At 44.8% G+C, this 22108-nt stretch overlaps 2 protein-coding genes across 2 annotated transcripts in view; both read left to right on the top strand.

The window, feature by feature from the left end:
• Positions 1-1666, top strand: part of gpc3 (glypican 3) — an 88346-nt gene extending 86680 nt beyond the window's left edge. Inside the window, exon 8 of the mRNA XM_036549149.1 lies at positions 1456-1666. Coding sequence (XP_036405042.1) covers positions 1456-1646 — 191 coding nt within the window. The 3' untranslated portion in view covers positions 1647-1666. The remainder of the gene's footprint in view (positions 1-1455) is intronic.
• A 9526-nt stretch (positions 1667-11192) lies between these two features.
• LOC118791341 (glypican-4-like) overlaps positions 11193-22108 on the top strand; it is a 35249-nt gene continuing 24333 nt past the window's right edge. Inside the window, exon 1 of the mRNA XM_036548662.1 lies at positions 11193-12069. Within this exon, the coding sequence (XP_036404555.1) occupies positions 11913-12069 (157 nt within the window). The 5' untranslated portion in view covers positions 11193-11912. The remainder of the gene's footprint in view (positions 12070-22108) is intronic.

The following is a 22108-nucleotide window of genomic DNA, read 5'->3' on the forward strand; positions in this document are numbered from 1 at the left end:
TTGTGGCTGTTGTGCAGTTGTTGCAACTGTTGTTTTGTTGTGTCTGTTATATAGTTGTAGCAACTTTTGAGTAATTGCTGTCACTGTTGTGCAGTTGTTGCAACTGCTGTGTAGTTGCTGCAGCTGTTACGTAGTTGTTGTGGCTGTTGCGTGATTGTTGTGGCTGTTGTGTAGCTGGAATAGCTGTGCGTTTTATCTGTGACTGTGAGGCAGGCGGAGGTATGTGAGCAATGCCATGCTGCCTGGCCCAGAGCGTCTGAGAGAGAGCGATGCTGTACAGCTGGCCCCGACGGGGGGACAGATCCACACATAACTGGCGTGCTTCAATAGTGCCCTTTGATTACTGTTATTTCACGGGCCTTTCTCATAACCCGCCTTGCTTTTCATATTTCAATATTGCCGGGGTCCTTATTCCTGGATGGCACACCACAAGCGTGAACTCAGAAACAGATGGGCAGACGCATGCGTGCGGAGTGCGCAAAGAAAAGGAACAGCGCCGCGTCCTGCCCGGCGAGAGAGCCGGGGGGAGGAGAGAGACGAACGGCAGAGACGCGCAGAGAGAAGCAGGTGGACGTGCATGAGAAGGGGCTTGATGTAAGCCAGATGCAGGGCACAGGGATGCATGGGGTTTGGCCGGGGGCAAAGGTTGGAGTTGATTCAGGGTCCCACCGCATGCCGTTCCAGCGAAGGGGTGAGAGTTGCTCTGCGTTATCTCACCCTGTTTTGACACACGGGATTTGGAATAGGAGATTGTGTTGCCCCCCCAGACACACATATACACACACACACACTCCTCCACATCACTGTCCACATACTCTCTCTCCACTCATGATTGACCACAGAGGTTGTCTGCTGCTGTGGAAAGATTGAGTTTAAAGCAGTTTCTGCTCCCTGAGTTGATTTTATGTGTCAGAGACTGCAGGCTGTGTGTCTGTGTGCACATTACTGCACTTCCCTCCAGCTGACCCCGGGTTGCATGTGTTTAGATATGTACTTGTGTGAGTTAGGCAGATTCATGATAGCGGTATAACCTGTGTGCGTTGTGCTGTACAGAGCGAGCGAGAGCGATGGTGTTCGTTCTAAACACCTTTCTTGCTCTTCTTACCTGGTCCTATTCATTACATTACATTGCATAACGTTATTGTCATTTAGCAGAAGCTCTTATTGAGAGAATTTTTACGTGTTATCCATTTACACAGCTCAATATTTACTGAGGCAATTGTGGGTTAAGTACCTTGCCCAAGGGTACAGCAGCAGTGCCCCTGTGGGGAATCGAACCAATAACCTTTTGGTTATGAGCTGTCCTTACCACTGTGTTGCTCTGTCTATCCTTTTCTCTTCCTTGGCCTCAAGTCTTTTTTTTTTATCTCTCTCTCTCCCATCTGTCTCTGTACATTGTCTCTGTCTCTGCCTCTCCTTTGTCTCACGTCTCTCACCTCCTCTTCCCCGCTGCAGATCTGGCGGATAACTCGGCCATGGACGACCTCACCTTCCACGAGCAGCTGCTGACGCCTCGTCTGGCCACGGACGCGGAGGGAGGGGAGTCAGTGCCGGGCGGGACCAGGGGCCTCTGGGGCCCAGACAAGCCCCTCCCGGGGGTGGCCGTCCTTCTGACCGTCCTCCTGATCCTGCTCAGACTTCACTGACCGTCCATGCCCCCCCCAACCCCCACCCTCACCCCCCATGCCCCCATTGCCCTGTTTTCTCTATCTTTGCGTTACTCCCTGGAATCTTTGACCTAGGTCGAACGGCCAGGTGCCGCAAATTGGCATAACCAGCATTTTACAGCGAGTCCGAAGTGCATCGCTGAAGTACAGTTCGAATTTGTCGTGACTTCAATTAATGGCAGGAAAATGGACAATTCATCTCCCCCACTCTCTCTCTCGTGGTACATACTTACTGTTTTAATGTGATGTACTTATTATATCCTATCCTGAGGTGCTTCCATCGTTAGGGAGACTCACTGACCTGCCCAGCCGGCACCCTACCCAACCGTACCCACGGCATGTAAATAAGTCGCCTCTTTCCTCCAAGTGTGTTGGTTATGCAGCTGTCCTTGTTGTGCAGGACTTACTCCATCCCTCCACCATCCCTTTCCTCAATAACACCGAGCCTGGGAGGGGGACTGCTGAACCCTTCGGACACCTCCCGCTGACTAAGGGACCGTCCGCAGCACCCCGGGGCTGCTGGGACACAGGTGTGTTTGCAGGGGAGCTCCAAAGCGAGACCGTGACAAACAGAAAACAGGGACCGTCTTCAAATGACCGGCTTTACCTGGGAGGCATAACCCTTTGCCACATCGCTCCCCGCACCTGTTCCTTTTCACAGCAAGGCCGAGCTGAGAAAAACATTTTTCCCCCTCACCTCTGCCGCTCATATCCTGTACAGAAACCAGCCTGGTGATGGGAGAGGACTGAGGAATGGCTGTGTCCTTTTCAGTGTTATTCCCGGTTGAGTCACGCACGGCAGCACACCCTCCGAAACAGTGAAACCCTTCTCCTAGGCATTTCCCAGTGACGGGTGAATCACGCCTGAGAGATTAAAGGCATATTGTGAATATTCCCCTCACTGTTCCCTTCTTATCTCTTCTTGTTTCGGCTGACTGGTTACCAGTCCAGCTAAATCCAAAAGACCAAAAAGTATGCTGATGGGCAGATTGGTTTGTCTGGTTCAGGTTTTTTTTTGTTTTGTTTTATCAGTTATCTTGTTAACGTTTGTTCGGGACTGCCCAGCCCCAGCGGCCATGTAGTTCCTGTGCTGTTTATCTTCCTGTGCCGACCCTAGATGTTCTGTTTTAGACAACACCCCATCAAGAATGTCCATAACAAGCCAGCCAATCAGAACACTTGTATCTTCAATGGCGGCTGAGGCAGTTTTCAATGGAGAATGCACTGATCTGACTATATGGTCCGTACAAAAAAAAAAATCTGTGGCGACACCGAATGCTTACTTTCTTCATGAAGGCCTAATCCAGCATTGTTAAAGAACCCTGACTGTAGTCCTCATATGCGAACAGATACCAGGGACGTTGAAATGTGGGAAATCAATGGTATTGCTACCTTTTTGTACAGCTGGATGACATCCTTCCTGTTTGATAAATGTACCATGTTATGGTTTGCTGAGCACAGTGATTGCTCAGTGCTTTACTTTTTTTTTTTTTTACTATCGGCTGATGGTATACAAACATCTTCTCTAAGAACCTGTTTTTTTTTCTTTCTCAAACAGAAATAGATGTGCGGTATTCTTTTCAAAATGTCTTCTGTTAGGTAGTGGAGCTCATACCACTGTCTCAGCTGTTCATTTCCCAAGGCTTGCTGGGAGTTTGGTCTGCTATCTAATCCATCACAGTGATCTCAGTTACTTGTCAGCTTAGAGTGGAAGGCCCGGGAAATGTTTAGCTTTGAAATTATTCTCAAATCTAAGGATAAAGAGAAATATATGTGTTTGTTAATTGTGCGTGGTTTGTTTGGTCTCTGGGATGGCCTATGTGTGGAGGTGATTTACACTCGGTTCTCTAAGGTGGGGGCAAAAAGCATTTAAACTACCATTGTTTATTGAAAATAAATTGGCCCTTCTATTTAAAATTTGGGGTTTTGGCCATGCACTGAATGAGTGTGCTGAGTGGGCTGTGAATTTCTATGCTTGTCAGCCCTTCAGTGTTACAGATCAGTTTGGGCGTTCTGAGGCTGAATATACTTTGTACCTGTAACTGATGTGAAAAGACCTTCTGGTAAGATTTTTCTTACTCTTTCCTTCCTTCCTTCCTTCCTTCTAAATTTTGACATTGACATTAACATTGAAGAAAAAAGAATTTCCATATTTACAAAAAAGAGAAATAAATGAACTTGAAATGACAGCTCATATGGGTTCTGTCAAAGACTAACAGTAGTGGGTGTGTGTGTGAGAGACCTGAGTGTCTGAATTGTTCTGTATATACTGTATGTGTGAGTGTGGACACGGGTGCATGCATGTGTGCGCGGGTTTGGGTGTCTTTGTGTGTTAGCCAGACTGTACAAGTTTATAGGTAGGCAGTGTGGTGTTCTTTTTCCTGTAAGGGTGGCAGAGAGGGGTGAGGAGGATAGAGGGGGTCAGGCAGGCGAATGGGGTGGACTTCAGCAGCGTTCAGACAGCTGAGAGCCAAGAGCCGACGTTATTCTCGACATTATTTACCTCCCTTTACAAAACAGACTCCGGTATCTGGGGCAACACTGAACATCTGCACATTTTGCTGCCCGGTCATACAGCTGAATATCAGTAGCAAATGAGGTGAAATACCTTGCTCAAGGGCAAAACAGCTGTCTCCCACCTGGGATTTCAATCCGCAGCCCTCTTCCAAGGAAGTTATATTAAAGCTCTGCAATGGTCCGGCTGTCCCATAGGCCTCACTCACCCATACCTTAAGTGCTCCTTGCCAGCATGGAATCCATCACGGTCCTGGTTTATAGTTAAGTGTTTTTTTCTTCTCAGTCAGACTTTATTGCTGGCCCTGGAAATATTCTATCATCTGGTCCAGGGCCTTTCCCCTTGTTCCCATGGATTTACCCACTGTCAGCATTTTCTCATCACTTAACATAAACTCGGCACACAAATGCAATTTTTTTTTTTTTTTTTTGCTCGCAAATATGGCAGGTGAGGTAGCTATTTTTCTTGCGGCAGGATAGAACCGATAACTACATGCACAGTTTGGTTAATGAATTAGCAAACAAAAAGCTGTTTGCACATTGTTCTGGACAGCAACAAAAAATACACACACGAATGAATCACTGTGTTGGAACAGCTTCTAATTTGCAACTAAATAAAATCATAATGACGTAGCCTTAAAGGAAATGTCTGTGACAATGCAGAAGAAAAAACACTTCTTCACCCTGATTGGCCAGGTTGAGTATTAGGTTCTTAACTGTGCCTGGAAGGCACAAATTTGACCGCACGCTCAGGTGTACCTTATATAAGAGGGCGCGTGGTGGTGGCAGCCATGCTAAGGTAGAGCAGAGCTGGGAGGCAGAGCTTGTGTTTCTCTGTTCCCCCACAGAGGACTGGCTGTAAACTGAGGCTGAATCATTGGGCAGTTATTTCCTTTTCCAGTTTTGTGTTCTTTTTGTCTATGTGACGGATTTGCTATCTTTCACACATTCTCATACACACACACACACACACACACACACACACGCACACACATACACACGCACACACATACACACACACACACACGCACGCACACACATGCACGCACACACACACGCTCGCAAAAGGTTCTGAAGCCCGGTCATGAGTAATACCCACTCCCACCAGTGGAGGGAGCTCTTTTAGTTGAGCGGGGCTAAGGACTGACACCCTCCAGGCAATATTTACACTTCAACCCCCTCTGTATCGCCTAAGTGTCAGACACAGGCACTCACAGCTGTAGCTGAAGTACATCAAGGTGAGTGCTTGCATTCACACGTCCTCCATTTGGCAACGCATTCACTTTTACTCCTTCTACCTCATCCACATTTACTGTGTTTATTACCTGCCCTCAGTAGTGCATGTAGCCAATTTCAATTTCAATTCTGCATATATAGTTTGTAGAGCAGAGTCACATGCTGTTTAAGGAGCAGGACTCATACCGCAAAGGTTGTTTGGTTTGATTCCCAAGTGGGGCACTGCTGTTGTACCTTTATAGGTACCCTTTACAAGGCCACAAGCTATGAAAGTTGAGTGAGGTTGTCTGCTGAGCAAATAATATAATGTAATGTCCTATCATACATAACCCCCCCTTCCCCCCACCCCCATTGTAGGTCAATTTCCATTGGATCCAGCTGTGAGCATCACCTCTAAAGTGCTAAAGAGATTCCATTTATCAGTAAAGTGAGCAAACAGTGGCCTTAGAGAGCAAAGCAGCTGACACAACCTGTTAGATAGACACTGAATGTTAATGGGATTGTAGAGAGCCGGCAAACAACACCGCTATTGAAATGCAAAGGTTGGATATTGTCTTTAAGGTATTATTATGGGCCTCACTCCAGCGTGGTGGGATTGAGTTTGAGTTGGGGGGCAGGGGGGGGGGGGTGCACAGAACATTCTAACTGTTTTAATAGTCCGCTGTGCCACTTTCTTTTTCTCACCTGGAGCTATCATAGTGACTGACCTGGTTTTTAAGGTCAGTGAGGTCAGAGGGATGAGAACAGCTTTGTTTGGATCACTGTAACGGTACTGGTTAAGGCACTGGATGGTGGTGAGTTCAAATCCCAGTGACACTGCTATTGTGACCTGAAGTGAAGTACTTATTGTCATTGTTAAATAATTATCTTTCAGTATTATGTTGCTGTGTACATGGTAAGCTATGTATGTCCTCTGAAACAGGTGTCTGCAATAAACAATGTTATTATCCCGCATGTCAGAGATTTTCAAGTTTTAGCGTGGTGCTGGGAGACTATAAATGCAAAATCAAGCCACAGCCAATGGCAAAGATCGTTTTGATAATGAACTTGCACAAATTACATTATTTATATCACTGAACTGAGCCATGCCAGCTGATACCCAGACTTAGGCTTACTCCAAACTCCATCAAAGTTTGAACAAAAATGAAAGCTCCTTTGATGGGGAGGCAAAGGCATTAGCATTCAAAATGATTGTTTACATGTGCGGGAGTTAAAATTGTACTTTTCGGCCGTGCAGTTTTCTCATGTGGGGTTTGAGACAATGAAATACAATGAATAAATACACTCAGATTTATGTTTTTCTTTGTTATCTTTTGTACGATATCACTGTGGCATATACTGAAAAAAAACTAAAAAAATGAACTTAACTAGTCAGAGAAAGTCATCTTTTGAAATCTTTCACAATGTGTGTATGTGTATGTATATATTACACACACTTTGTGAGGGCAGAGACAGACAAGGCTAAATACGCTTTGTCACTGTCAGGAGTTCACAACCCTGCAGGGCCATTTTTTGCACCTTTTGTAGTACTGCTGAAAGTAACATCAGTCCACTGGCTCACCCACTCTCAAGAGCAGGGCTCTCCCAGTGTTTCCCCCTAAGCTTCCTATTGGCTACTGGCTTCCCTAGTGTTCCCCACAAGCTTCCCATTGGCTGCTGGCTCTCCCAGCCGCAGCTGCACAGAATGAAAGGGACTAGCTGTGGAATGTTGGGATACAATAGGAAGAATGTCATTTAGCTGAGTGCTCTCCCCAAACCACACACATGCTGTCTTGCACACGCTTACAAGTCTCAGCAAGTCCCAAGCACAATCTGGCTTCTTGCGCTAAAAGGCAAAGATTCATTTTTGGGGGATTTAAGATTTACCTCCACAACTGGATACATTTGGGGAAATCCTTGTAAAGGATGCAAGAGCACCCTTTGACTTTAATTAAAAAAAAAAAACATTTTAGCAATGACCAGCCAAGAGATGTTGTGTTTTATGTCATAACCAAAACAGAAAGACAAAAGCATCAGCGTCCTGAGGTCTGTTTAGGAGCTCAAAATCGCTACCACCATCACATGCATCAGTTTCTGTGGCCATAGAGAGAATATGTTGCTCTGGTAGTTACATGCATGGAAAACCATGCATACAGATACTATTCAGTTGTTTGACAGAGAAGAGGGTTAAAACCATGCAGTATCTAAATCAAGACAAATTGAGGTTGAAACTCTAACTTGTGCTTTGTGTTAATAATGTTAATAAAGATATCAAATCCCTAGTCCATTCATGATAAGCAAATAAATCACAGAAATAATCAGTGCCACTTGAAATAGTTTTATTGAAAAAGCATAGATAAAAGCCATTTACTCCTCTTGTTATCTCTCTCTCTCTGTTTCCCTCTTCCTCCATCCCTCACTTTCACCCACATTTCTTCCTGTTATATTTTGTTGTCTCTTTCCCTCATCTCTCATTCTTTCTCTCTCTCTCTCTCGATTGCTCTTTATCTCTCCAATCTTCCTTTTTTCTAAATGAACAGGGAAACAAACTGGGACCCAAATTATTGTTTATTACAGCCAGCATGGCTTACATGGCTTACACGGATTACATCACACAGCTGAATATTTTTACAGAGGAAACAGGTTGAGTGCCTGTTTTTTTAGGGGTACAAAAACAGCACCTCGCCTGTGTAATGGCAATGGCAAATTTTGGATTATGAGCCCTTCATACCACTGAAAAAAATGAATCCTTGGAGATGTGTAAAACATTGTTCCAACTCAGTGCATTCAGCTATAACAAAAAAAAAAAAAACATCTCAAACAATTAATACTCCCCCTTGTCCTTTTTTGGGATTCCCTCCTAATGTCTGCACAAACCACTGCCCTACCCATCCTGTACTAACCTTAGCATTCATACCCCATCTTTTCCTCATCCGCACACACATACACACACGCAGGCATGCATGCACACACACACACACACACACACACAGAGCTCTCATCATTCACTAGAGACTGCGCGCTCCGAAACCTCAGCCAGATTGCCTCTTTAATTACACTCTGCCCGGCTGTGCGGCCGTCCCCATAAACCTCAGCCTCAGAGCTCTGTTGTCATAGCGAGCTGCCATCCTTGGAGTGAGATGTTCGACCTGCCTCCCAAAACGCAGGAATGGCTGGGATTCCGGCCCTCCCTCTTTAACCGTTGTCCCAGATGGAGTGACTGTGTTGAAACTTATCCTAAGAGAGACTTTTTTTTTTCCCGTGTAACTTTCTCAGACCCCTCCAGATGCAGCTGAATTTGTGTCAGCGGCTGATTGTGCCTGCTAGAGTCTTTCGTGTTTGTGCATGTTCATTTTGTGCTTTCATGGTTACAGCGCATCTGGGGTTTCCTTTTGAAATGATCGACTTCACTTGTATGTTGCGGCTCTGGTGTGTGAATCTGTGTGTGCCACTTGTTGCTGTAAATGGAAGCAGGGTCAGCAAATGTCCAGTTGTTTGGGGTGGAGGGTCAGTGAGTCAGGGGTCATTCAATAGCCTAGTAAGTCTACATCACTAATTTGGGTCACAGGTCATAGTTCAACTATATATACACTGTAGACACTAAAAACCCACGGGAAATGGACTGCTTATGTCAAAGTTTCCATCTATTTTTCCACCTTATGTGTACCAATGTGTCTGTATGGCGCAATGGAAAATGAAAAAGAAGAAATAATATTACTCAATCTATTGAACGAAAAGAACTGGGCGTCATAAATCAATGAGTGCATCCATTCCGGGAATCCAGTCCATATTTACAAATTCCGATTCCAACCGCAGCTGAGCTGCTCATTACAACATAGATTTTTTACAATTTAAAAGAAAGCAATGAGGTCCAGTCAGGCTTAATTAAAAGTCGTCATATTTTAAAAATGCCCCACTATAATTAGACTTAGATGACTATAATGAATTAGTTAATGATATCTCCTAGAATAGATCTTATTCTTACTTTTTCGGAAAGCATATGACGTTGTGATCAGTGATTTTATTTTTTCCACGTGTGGTGAGTTTTTTTTTCTTCAGTTATTTGTACAACTAAAGGAATTAGAGTAGTTTGTAAAGGGGAGAGCAGCGCTATTCAACTTTTCCATGAAACATCTTCTGGAGTTGATGTTAAAACGGAGGTGTTCGCCAAGGTCGTTCTTTTGTTGACAGCTCCAAGGTAACCTGGCAGTGACGTCACGCAGTATCCCAAAATTACTTTAATTTGACGTCATGACACAGAATTAAAATATCACAATTAGCTGACGATATATTCCTCAAAATGGAGTTACCATTTGGTGTTACGCACTTTTCTGAAAGTATCAGTATATGTGTAAGAAGCTGACCAATGCTTCTCCCAAAAATCAATACAAGGAACAGGGAAAACGACAACAATTTTAACACGAACAAACACGGGACATAGCCGTGGGCATCGCACACAGCCGGGGGGAATCTGGCAAGACAGATTCTTAAGTCTTGCTTAAAGCAGGGGGTCACGTCCATCCACACTTTTATTATCATAAGAGATTCCACTCAATGTGTTTTGCGTTGCATAAACGTTTGTACAGCTTTTGAGAAAATTCATCAAAAAAAGAAGTCACGGTCAAGTCACTGCCTTCTTTAACGAGTGGAGCAAATGTGTGATATTTTATGTTTAATGTTTAGTAAAATTAATTAAATCAATTGCATCACCAGGTATCTGACAAAATCATACTATGTGGAACATAGTAGCAAAATTGTATTTTCAAAAGCTTGGAAATGTCAGAATAGATGCCATAACCTCTTACTTCTCAGCGCATTCATTACAAATAGCCAGTGATACATATAGGACTACACTGATTTCCTGAATAAGTATTATATTTCCTTCTTACCTAAAAAAATAACATTGTCCTTGACACTGTTTCCATTGGAATATGAACACAATGAAAGGACAATGTATGTATACCAGCTGACATCTCTGGCCAGTTATGAAAAGGTTTCAGTTAATGTCATCTCTGTTGTTGATAAGGTATTCAATAACACTGTTATGTAAGAGTTTGGACTCTTCCATATACCGTAGGCGCGGTAAGTATGTTTTCACCAATTACATTCGGTAGATATCGCTCATAAACGTTTCTCATACAATAGGATTGTCTTTAAATGCCGGCTCAACAAATATGGCAGGTAAGCGTTTTCATCAAACGGACATGAAAATATTGACAGGCATTTCTTTTTTTTTTTTTTTTTTTTTTTGTTTATGTACAACAATATTCTGGGCTCGAAGTAAGAAGTGTTCTACTTAAAAGAACTGAAAAAGGAACACGTTTTAAGGGAAACATCACCACTTTGACTCCTGACTATGACTATGAAACATAACATGTGACCATATAACCATTCTTGATATGATTTTTTTTTTTGAAAAACAAAAGTAAAACAACAAAAAACGTTTACATTGACACTCATTGGTGCTGAATGTTGGGTGTGCAGTAAATCCACTGTACTTGTTCTTTTGGGTATTGCTGAATTTATTCCACTCAGCTTTTTCCTATGTATTTATTTTACTGTGATGGCCTTGCAATAAGAAAATCATACCTGTCTGCTGATTTGCTGTTTTCTTTTCTTTCATGTATATTGTGTTATTTTGTATGACGTCTGCGTTCAACAGAAAATAATTGAAGTTATTAAATAAATAAAAACACCGACTATTCCAGCCCCAGTTCCAGACGAACTGCATGCTCCATGCCAGGTATTGCAGGCGACCGGCTCTTTGTCCAGGACTCCATTGCGTGATCTCGCAACTCTGGCAGTCCGCCGAGACCTCGCCGCGCTCACAGCCTTCGGACTCCAACACACGACGTTCACAGTCGTAGGGTCCCGTCTGAACCAAGGCGAGAGAGAGAGAGAGAGAGAGAGAGAAAGGGGGAAACTTTTAGCAACCTTCTCATTTCAGTTTTTACCGTCATTTTAATCACAGTCCAACCCGAGCTGGCTTTGGATGCAGCTTTACACATGAAACTTAATTCAACTTTGCTGATTTCGCCCGCGATTAAAAACCAAAACAAACAAAAGACTTTCAGCTGAGTTTTTAAAGAAGTTTTTACTCCAATGTTTTGTTTGCCTCTATTTTTACAGGGGAATTGTGGAACGACGCGCACACTTTACAAATAACTAAGAAGAAAGGAACACTTGAAAGGGAAAAGTTTTCGGACAGCTGGCGGTTTTTGCTTTTGCTCATTTTCTTTTGAAGGCATAGCATATTTTAACAGTAATTTGTACAGAACAGCCAAGGTTCACAAAGGCCCAAGCACTGTATACTAAAAGTTCAGTTAGCGAGTTAGCTAATCAACAAACTTGCTAACTTAACTTTAGTTCAGCAGCGAAGCGCAAGGGAAAACAGGGAACGAGCCGTAACAACGCTGCTCCATGAGGAAACCCAGCGTGGGAGTTGAAAATCTCTTTAAACGTTGAACATTTGTAACCTCTCGTTATTACAACTCTTGTCTTATTTAACTATCAAAAATGAAGAGGATAACAGTGTTGTCTGTAGTTTGCACATTGGCCGTGATTTTTGCCTCGGCAGCGGCTGAGCCGAAGTCTAAAAGCTGCAATGAAGTCCGACTAGCGTACAGTTCCAAAGGTTTCAACCTCAATGATGTTCCCAACCAAGGAGTGAACGGTGAGTGCGATGAAGCAGTCTTTGTGTACTTTTTCATAATGTCTTTGGTTTTCTCACTTTTAAGTGAAGGCTTGAGTCCACCTTGTTTTCTGTATCGCAGTTATATGGATCACGCAATTTTTGGAATGTCTTTACCAGTAACAGATTAATTTTTGCATCCTGTAGGTTATTTAACGGAAGATACCATCCCAAACTATTTGCTGGCAACTGGCTAGCGGTCAATGTATGTTTTGAGAAATGTCCATAAATTGTAATTCATTACGATTACTAGGCTATCTTTGCGCCTTTGTGAAACCTGCTCTTACATTCTTTTCCCGGACATAACTTGTTCTGTCGCGTAAGTGACTTATTTTATTAGCTGAATTTAGAACAACGCTGACGGTATACGGTTTATTTTTTTTTTTACATGAAGGTAGTTTGGTCAATTGTTGTGGCAACAGTGAAAAACAGTTACGAGCTACATTGTTTTCTTTAATCTTTTTACACGAAACACGGATTCCACAAGAAGTTTTGAGATTCCCCCGGCTGTACTGTTCTAAGAGCTTGCCCATCAACAAACCATTTAATAACCGGTTTGAACATTTTGATAACTTTATGATCAAGTCTGCTGAACTGTTTGATTGACCGCGTGGAAACAATATTTGTGAAGTTTATTGGATCAGGAAACGATTGTAGCAGTTTTATAGCAACAGGAACTGAAGCAATAAATAATTACAGTACTATAATATAAGCTATTCCCTTCTGTGGGAAGAAACCGGAGTTGTTTTGCAAATGCTGTCTTACGTCGCTTGCCTTTTGAGTAGGCTAGGGGTTTTGAGAAACTACCGCGTGAACATAGGTGTTTGAAGAGGGTTTCTAATATGTTAGGTATTGGAGTAACTTGAATGCATTGTATGAAATTTGTAACCTTTCTTGGTAGGCCGTAATGGCCAAGTAAATTGCGTGTAAAAGTTGAGGTGTTGCAGGGAGTCGTATGGCGTTTTCTCGCCTTTTTTCGTTCAGCCACCTGAGAAACTGTAGCCCGAGGACACGATTTGTTAATTCGTAATTGTTTTATGTACACAAAATCGCAGAGGAATTGATACACTTTGGGCCCTCTTTTAATAGTTTAGGCCGTTCTGTCGGGGGTGCGGAGTGGGAGGAGTGAGTGAGGGGGGAAAGATTTAAAGGAATTCTTTACAGTGCCTCGCATACTTCGAGTTCTCCCCCTCCTCCCTCTCCATTGCGGAATCGGTGCTCGAGTTTCTGGGGGGGCACTGTAAGCGTGTATAAAGGAGGGTTTACAAACACATTCTGGATGTGTTCAAGTCGAAGTCGAATCGCGTTGTCCCAATTTGTTGTCTTTCTCGAAAGCATCACTAAGCCATTTCATACTGTGCGAGCGGTTTTGAAGGTTTCATGCGAAACTTTCGCCGCCGTTGTCAGAAACGTAAGAAGTGGGTCAGGTCGCCACAGCCTTGACATAGTATATATACACAACCGGTTTCCTTTCTACACGTCTCCAAGGGTGCCTCCGCTGCTCAGCTCTTCCCCGTTTAAGCCTCCCTGAATCCCGTAATCACTCAAGTTCATTTGCCAAACCGGCGCCCACCGGTAATGCAGAACTCCTTAACTTGATGAAGTTAAACTTTAAAGCGTAATGCGTTTGTCCTCTCCATAAAGTGCTTTTTTGTCGTTAGCTGAATGGAGGCTGTGTAAAGAGCCCAAATAGCTGAATCTTCCCTGTGATGTGAAACATAGTGTTGGACATGGACGAGTACCATTTTTGAATATCATTACACATTATAACATTGCAAATGGCAAAGTGGCATTTCAGATTTACAAATCGATCATAGGGGTGTGTTTCACTGTGGATCGTTTTGTTTGAGGTCAAAATACTTGCATTCAAAGTGCTACTGTGTCAGTCCTTGTGGCTGCTTCTCACAAGCTGAACTCCAGTTTTATTTCACCCTTGTACGCCATCATCAGAGTTATTCGTGACTGTAGTTCAGTATTTCAGTATTTGTCTTTGTTATTGTTTCAGTGTGAGACGGTAGACTTTGTTGATGTTGTCTAAAATACGAGTATCATTAAGGCACTTGGTTCATGAGGTTTATAGTGACTTTGCGTGCCGTTCTCCATATGTGTGTCTCTGCAATGTTTGCCTAAGCAATCAAGTCGCACGCCGACAGCGCCTGCAATAGCTGATCCAGAGACAGTTAAAGGGTGCACTGCTGTTTGGAGGGTTCCCTTTGCAAGTGAAATAAGACAATAGTCCTGTCAGTGGAGAACAGTTTACTGTTGCTTGGAAGAAAAGAGCCCAAAAGTAATTATGCCAGCGTCATTTCCCTGACGCCGGCCCTCAGAAGTGCCACATGTCACCTGGTTTGTTAAAATGTGACTTTCTGTATGAACACGTTCTGAATTGTCCCAGTGTGCTGTAGCTTTCGTTGAAAGCAGGGGTATGGTCGTAATTAAACACTTCTCTTCCACTCTTTCGCTTCTTCAGAGATTAATCAGCAAAGGTATAATTATTTATTCACTCTGAAGAATTTTCAATTGGCGTGTTCTGACAGAAAAAAAGATCTTCCAAAGCGTAAAAATAGCAGCATGTATTTAGATGCCATCTTCTCCTGGAATTGTTGGCGCTAATCATATGTTCAAGAAATGTACAGCAGATTGCAGACAGGCCCCAAACAGTGCTCTTTTAAACCACAAGTGTTTTTGTTTTAGCTTGCGGTGTAGAGGTAAGAGGATCTCTGCCATGTCTTTATTACTCTGCAATTAAGACTGTGAGGGGTGGCACTAACAGTAAGATTTCTACTGCTGGAAGATTTGAAGTGTTTGTTTCAACAGCAGTGATATTATGGGACAAAGGCATGAACTTCATGAATCCCTAGTGAGTAAGTTTAAAATCAGTACTCTCAGGCGGAATGCATTGAGGACACAATCCCATGTATACCTTTTTGTTGACACACACAAGTATTACGCATTTTCAACTTCACAGTCTCAGTGGATCATGTATCCGTGCACCAGTCTCTCAGAATGAGGCTCTAAGGCTCATCCTCTCAGCAAGGACCTTTCTGGCCTCCACAGGTGAATGAACGTGTGATTTCCCATCAGGCAGATGTCTGCGGTGCAAGAACGGAAACAACATTCACCGTATTCCCAGTATGATGTGGGAAAAAAAAATCTGACCATTTTCTTGTGTATTGCAGTCATGTCATTGGTATGCGGCAATTTGTGGTTTGGGAAAGTGTTTCTTTTTTTTTTTTTTTTTTTTTTTTTACTGGAATCTTAACAAGGGGGCGACCACATGATTACCCCTGAGAAGGCCTCTGGGATCTGCTCTGTCCTCGTTGCCGCTAATGTAGCGGAGCGCCGTGGAGGACCACACTGTGGGCCGGAACTGAACCTCGCCAGCCTTCGCTCTGCAGCTTGGCGAGGAGAGAAGGGCCTGCCCTGCTGCCAGAGAAGCACGGGGCCCTAATTCCCACCGCTGTTGAGACACGCGCGTTTGTGTGGAGAGCCGCGGTGGAGCCGGGGGGGACCTTTGCTTTGAAAGGCTCATAAAGAGCGGCTAAAACTGACCAGATCGGTATCGGTCACGTCAACAGCTGCTCATTCGGGGGGCGGCGGCGAGCGGGTGGCGGCGCTGCGATCCTCCCTCCCCTCCCGTACGAAATCTGTTTTGGTTTACGCTGACAGCTCAGCCTTGCATCACAGCTCAGGTATGGGACACAGGAGGGGATCAAAGACAGGAAAGGGGCTTACCCCCCCCCCCCTCCAGGATCATCCTGTGAATAATCAAATTGTGCCATAAAAACTGAAACCTGGAGCTGGCGTGATCTCAGCTCGGGGGATTCTTCGAGCAGTTTGATGTTCCGGAGCCGCGAACGCTGGCCTGTCCCCGCTCTGGGGTTTAGTGTTGGCCTTGTACACTTCGTCTGCGTGTTTAAGTAAATTTAAAGAGGGTTTGTTGTTGTGGTGACATTCACGCGATTAGATAAGGCATAGGGGAAAGTGGAACACACATGTCCAGCTCTTGATAACTGGCTGCAAATCAGGTGTGGTCCCCCAGTACATTTTTTTAAAGCACTGTCTGTTATAAAGTTTTCACATATTGACTAATTAAATAGTCTGGCAACAGTTCGTTCAGCAGGGGTTTGTTTCATGTTGTGTTGCATGTGGAAGGCAGGGTGTATTTTTTTAAATCCCTCCTTTTTTTCCCCCCGAAAGCTGAAAGGGAAAAGAGAGGCCAACACTCTTGGGGAAGACTGATTCAAACCAGATTTCTGCCAACCCCTCTCCATAGGTAGTGTGACATGGATTTCCTCTGCAACGATCGGCGTGGGCTCGGCCGATCTGACTCCCTGCGCATGGGAAAACATCAGCTGATGAACCGCTTCAGCCCGGGGCGCGTGTGGCTTGAAAAAAATCGATAGCGTCAACGGCCAATAACTACTGACCCGCACTGGAGACAACGACAACTCAATGGTCTGATAAGCACTACAGAGTCAACATTTACACTCATAGCTGCTAATAACATAATTGCGCTGCGTCTCCAGTTTAACGTTAGTTTCCATCTGCAATCCCGCTCTCTTTGTTCAGCCTGCTATTTCTACCGTTGTGACAAATAGAGGAGGTCTTATATTGGTGTTTCAGTCCTTCGTGTGCCTGTAAATTCGTGGCACAAACTGTGGTAATTGCGCCTCCTTGCAGTGGCAAAGAGGACTCACACAGGTCTGAAAAGCATGGGGAAAAAGCCCAAGATCAATGCTGAACAATGTGGACTGGGTTTGTTTACATTTTGGTCTTTGGGTTTTGTGTTGGAGTCTACCTCACATTTTAAGATGAGATTTTCACCACCCAGCTAATTTACACCTGGAGCCAAAGCCTTTTTTCCTTTATGTGTAGGCCTACACTGTCATTCAAGGACACGCTCATGTCACGTAGACATTTCAAAGGCAGCATATGTCCGTCTGGTCATCAAAACCCTCTTGATGTACTTTCTATATGTTGAAACATGTTATGGTTAAGTTCTGGGAAGTTATTACTTGAAAAGATCACAAGCTATGGCCGTTTGAACTATTATACATTGAGATGAAGAAATGTAGAAAATGTTTGAAGCAAACATGTTGCGCTATACACCAAACTACATTCTACTCCAGTTTAGGCCAAACGTTATTATCCCGAAAACAGGGCTGCCCAAAAGATTTAGAATCGAGACCAGAGGAAATAAAATTGACCAGGGGAGGGATTGTGTGGTTGACGACAGATAAACACTGAGTGTGATGTTCACTATTACAAGTTTATTTTAGCACCTAAGAAAGTGAAAGTTCAGTTGCTGGTCAGTCTGATAGTCCCTGGGTGGCATGTGTGTCTTTTTTTTTTTTGGTTTGTTTTATTTTATTACCAAAACTGGTGTCCAGGAGAAGAGAATACTTTACCTTCCTGAATTGTATTGGACAGTATTTTGCATGGCAACAATCAGTCTGGAGTCTCATCAGTTTTCTGTAGCTGTGGGTTGGCTGTGCAGAGTTGGGGGGCAGGGCTATGTGGGGTGACTGAGCTGTGTTGGGAGAACCAAAGCAGTGGGCCAGCTGGGCTGTGTTGGGTAACTGTAGCTGTTGGGTGGCTGTAGCAGTGTCGTGGCCAGCCTGTGTTGGGTGACTTTTGTGGTAGCAGCAGCTGTTTCTCAGACTGTTCTGCTGGGAAAATCGCTGTTTGGCTTGTTGCTCCACTGAGCCACTATCCTGGTCAGCGCCCACATTCTGAGGGGCTGCACCACACACCTGTTTGATGGGAAGAGGTTTTCGGACCCCTGTGTGGCTGCTTTAAGGTGGCAGTGGTTTAGGAACTGTCTGTGTGTGTGTGTGTGTGTGTGTGTGTGTGTGTGTGTGTGTGTGTGTGTGTGTGTGTTTTGCTTCAACTCTGATCTCTTACCTCTCAGAGTACTGCTTGGGTTCAGGCTGGACGTAGGTGAAAAAGGGCAGGGTAGAGGAAGGGCAGAGAAGAGACAGACTGAGCAGTAAGCAGCAGAACAGCGACCCACCCCCCCCACAATGCAGCGATGTGCTGCTGTATCGGTCGGTGACCCATGCTGATCTCCCAACCGCCTGTCTCTCCCAACTCTCGGCTCTGATCCCCACCGCCCCAACCCCACCCCACCCCACGACTGTCGGACCTGCGGGGGGTGGACACACTGGGGGGGGGAACAATGGGGTGCCCCCCACCCCCTCCCTCTGACCGCCCCCCCCCGGCTTGCCGCATTCCACAGCGGACCACCAGGGCCCTCGCGCTGGGAACAGGGACAACAAAGACGGAGAGTATGGTAGCGAGTGACTGACTGACTGAGGCAGCAAGCCTGGGGGGGGTTGAGTGAGTGAGTGATTGACTGACTGACTGACTGACTGACTAAGGCAGCAAGCCCGGGGGGGGGGTGAAAGAGAAAGAGGACCTGAGAGAGAGAGCTGCTAAGTTACTGACCTCAGGTGGGTTTAGCTCATGGAATACAGCTAGGTGACGGGGGAGAGGGGGAATGATGTGTGAGGCAGCATTTTAGCACAGTGATAAGGAGCAGGCATATAATCGAGAGGTTTGATTCCCGCTGGGGTACTGCTGCTGTACCATTTGGGCAGGGTGCTTAACTCAGAATGGCCTCCGTAAATATTCAGCTGTATAAGTGAATGTAAAAAAAAAAAAACAGTGATCTGTGTAAGTCGCTCTGGATAAGAGCATCTGCCAATTGAGAGTAATGTGATGTAATGATAAGGTGCATGCACGCTGTGTGACTCACACATGCAGATGCCCTGACTCACTCCCTGACTAATGCGGGAGGGGAAAACCAGCGTACGGCGAACGCTGGCCGCACGGTGCTGCTTCTCGGTGATCGCCCTCGTCTTCCCCTCGTTTCCTCGGGGGGGCCTGCCGTTGCCGAGTAGTCGAGTTTGACGGCAGGACGGGAAGAAACCTGGCCCCGAGCATGTGGCTTCCGACACCTGAGGCCGGATCACAGACGCAGCCGAAATGCCTTGTTAACGCTTCCTCCTTTCCCGCTGCGCGCTCCCTGTGTTTCTCCTCTCCCCTAAGCTGATACATTTGGCTGTCTGTCAGGTCCGCTCTCCTGTTCAGGCTGTATCTGCTGGGTCTAATGTGCTTCTGAGTGAAGTTGGAGTGACATTGTTGGGTCTCATTCACTCCTGGCTTCTCTTTATCTGGCCTTTGTCTGCATCTCTCTTTTATGTTCCCCCCATACTGGTCATTCTTGTCCTCCACTCCTGTTCTTCAACACTCATACCTTTCCCCCCCCTCTCGCTTTCCACCCCTCCTTCTCTGTCTCCTAACCCCCCCCCCCCCAAACCCCTGCTCTCTACCTCAGCTGTCTGCTCTTCAGGGTGTCGCTACGGGAGGAATTCCAGATGATTTTAATAGCAAAACAGACTGCTGGTGCTAGCAAACACTTTTGTCTGAAGCCGTGCCAACGCACATTAACACTTAGCCGTTGCGTCGCTAAGTATTATTAAAGAACTGGCGCTTCGAGGGCTCGCTACCGTGTTTTTTTTTTCTCCCACCCGTCAGGCTACTTTCTCCTACCGGATTCCTTTGTGAAGTCAGCGCCGGGTGTTGGCCGTTGTTGCAGTGTTATCTGAGACGGTGCGTGTCACTGTCTGTCGGTCTTCATTAGCGGCGTCGAGTTGGACAGGCAGCTGTGTGGGGGCTTGCGGTGAGGCCCTCCTCTGGATCAAATCCCAAAGGGGACGGAGACCGTGGTGGCCAAACCCTCTGAGCCAAGTCCATTCTTCCCACATCGCTTGTGTGAAAGCAACATAAACTTCCCTTTTAATAAGTCCCACAGCCCGTTAAATGTCACTGATCGTGCTAATTAACACTGTTAATTGCAGTAAAAATTAGGAGACAGTTTTTTTTTCTTGGGAGGGAGGGTTCTTTTTTTTTCTCCTCAGGCTCCTTTGTAGGCTGTTGGGCTGGACACTAAAGCCAGGGACTTGCCTGTGTGTTTCGGCTGGATCCCCAGTGCTGAGTCTGGGCCAGACGAGCCATAATCCTTGCTAATTACTCCCATGGCCTACATCAAGGCACCCCCCTAATGAGGCTCCGCTCCACGCTTAGCTCAGCCTTCCTTTGCGTGCCTTACGCAAGCGGCTACCTAATTACCTGATCCCGTTTTCATTTTGAGCGTGCTATTAAACATGCACTACCAGCTGGGGTTTGGACAAACTTGGAGAGGAAGCAAACGACCTCAGAGCTCTACCTCACTGCTCATGTCTGATATGGACAAACACTCTCAAAAGCTGAGTTATTCCCACAGTTTTTCACAGTTTGGCCGACACAGTTACGTCATTGTTAAAACCAGTAAAGACACTGAATACAAAATTAAGGCAAAGTTATTGAACTAAACCTTACTGTGCTCTCAGGCCAGCTGATATTTCTGACAGCTTGTAAACCATCAAATGTCTTTAAGAAGTTTCTGTGTCCTGTATAGCAAATTTGCACATTATAATATTGTTTAGTTGGAAAAAAAGGTGACAGAGTACTCCAAAGAATGTAAGATTCACAATCTGTCAGTTTTTGACAGTGTTTAGTATGACTTATTTGACGCATAAATGACTAAACTATTGGAAGAGTGTCTTTTCTTCTGACAGTTGGCTAAAAGCAGTTCTCTTCCCACTTACCTCACTGATCTCCTGTTTCGTAACCCCAGCAGGTATATCACTCATTGTTACCCTGTTGTAGCTTTGAGGACTCAGAAACCCGATCTCATGTCTGACCTCATACTGCCTGTGGGAATCTTCTGTGTTCTCATTCTTCATCTTCCCCCTGAAACATTGAGTCTTCACATTAGTTCCTACATTTGCACGGAAAAGAAAGAACTCTGCAATAAATCAGCTCTCGACCCTTAGTAGTATGTGTGAATGCTGTCACGAGGTGACGTGAAGCCCTGCCATTGTTAATGCGTGAATTATATGTATAATCCTGAGGTTTTGTGAGTCAGAGGTGAAAAGACAGATATTATATCTTTTTGAGGGTAATAGATAACAGAGAGCATACTGGGATGCCCACAGCATTGACACAATCCCATTTATTTGTCTCTCTCCATGATATTACTGCTTTGAAGTTGAGGGCATTTATGACATCTGGCTTGTATCTCACATTTTTTGTAGCGTGAATACTTAAAAAACATCTACAACCACCTTCTGTAATTGGTGTGAAAACCACCTCTGCAGGTACCATGGGAGACCCATTCACACCATGTCTGTGAGGCGTTAGGATGGTGTAAACAGAGATCTGGCCTGGAGGTGGTACCATACCACACCACTGTGAAGCTGAAGGGATATATTTTATAGTTAAAATTCTTAGGACTTAGATCTGTTTCTGTATCAGCAGATGTGTAGATGAAAGTGCACAGCCAAACACCGCATCTGTAACAGTAGAGAATCCTCCTTAATATTGAAACCAATATTTTACTTTAAAATATCTGGGTTTACTGCCTGTGTAGGACATGTGTGGTATTTTTAGTTTAGTATATTGCAAAGCTGTTTTACTGGATCTTTCTAGATTGGTGCACAGTATTTTTCCAGACTGACCACTATGGTAAATGTCTGAAATAAGGGTAATGTTAGTTAAATGGGGGATCCCTTTCTTTGTCACCCTGCACTTCCACAGTTCTGTATGCCAGCATGTGTTGGGTATTGTGCTATTTTGGGTATGACCTACTTGAAACACCCCCGAAATTCTTTAGACAGACCTTGCACTATGGAAAGTAGCTTTTAGTTAAATTAACCAAATGGTGTAAATGGCTATTCAACAAGACCAGGATTAACTGCTGGCAGGAGGGGCGGTCTACAGTACAGAGGGTATTTTCTCCTGTTGTTAATGAAGGGAGTTCATCTCTGTTCTGCAGAGAGTCTGGGTTTGAGATGCCAGCAGTTTCTAAAGGGGCAAAGACAGAATGAGAAATTCTTGCTCCGAATTTGCCCTTTATTGCAATATTCTGCATTTCAAAGTTCAAGTTTTAAGGCACCCGGCAAACCGGAGGACA

Source organism: Megalops cyprinoides, chromosome 16 (genome assembly GCF_013368585.1).
Source record: "Megalops cyprinoides isolate fMegCyp1 chromosome 16, fMegCyp1.pri, whole genome shotgun sequence".
Lineage (NCBI taxonomy): Eukaryota > Metazoa > Chordata > Actinopteri > Elopiformes > Megalopidae > Megalops > Megalops cyprinoides.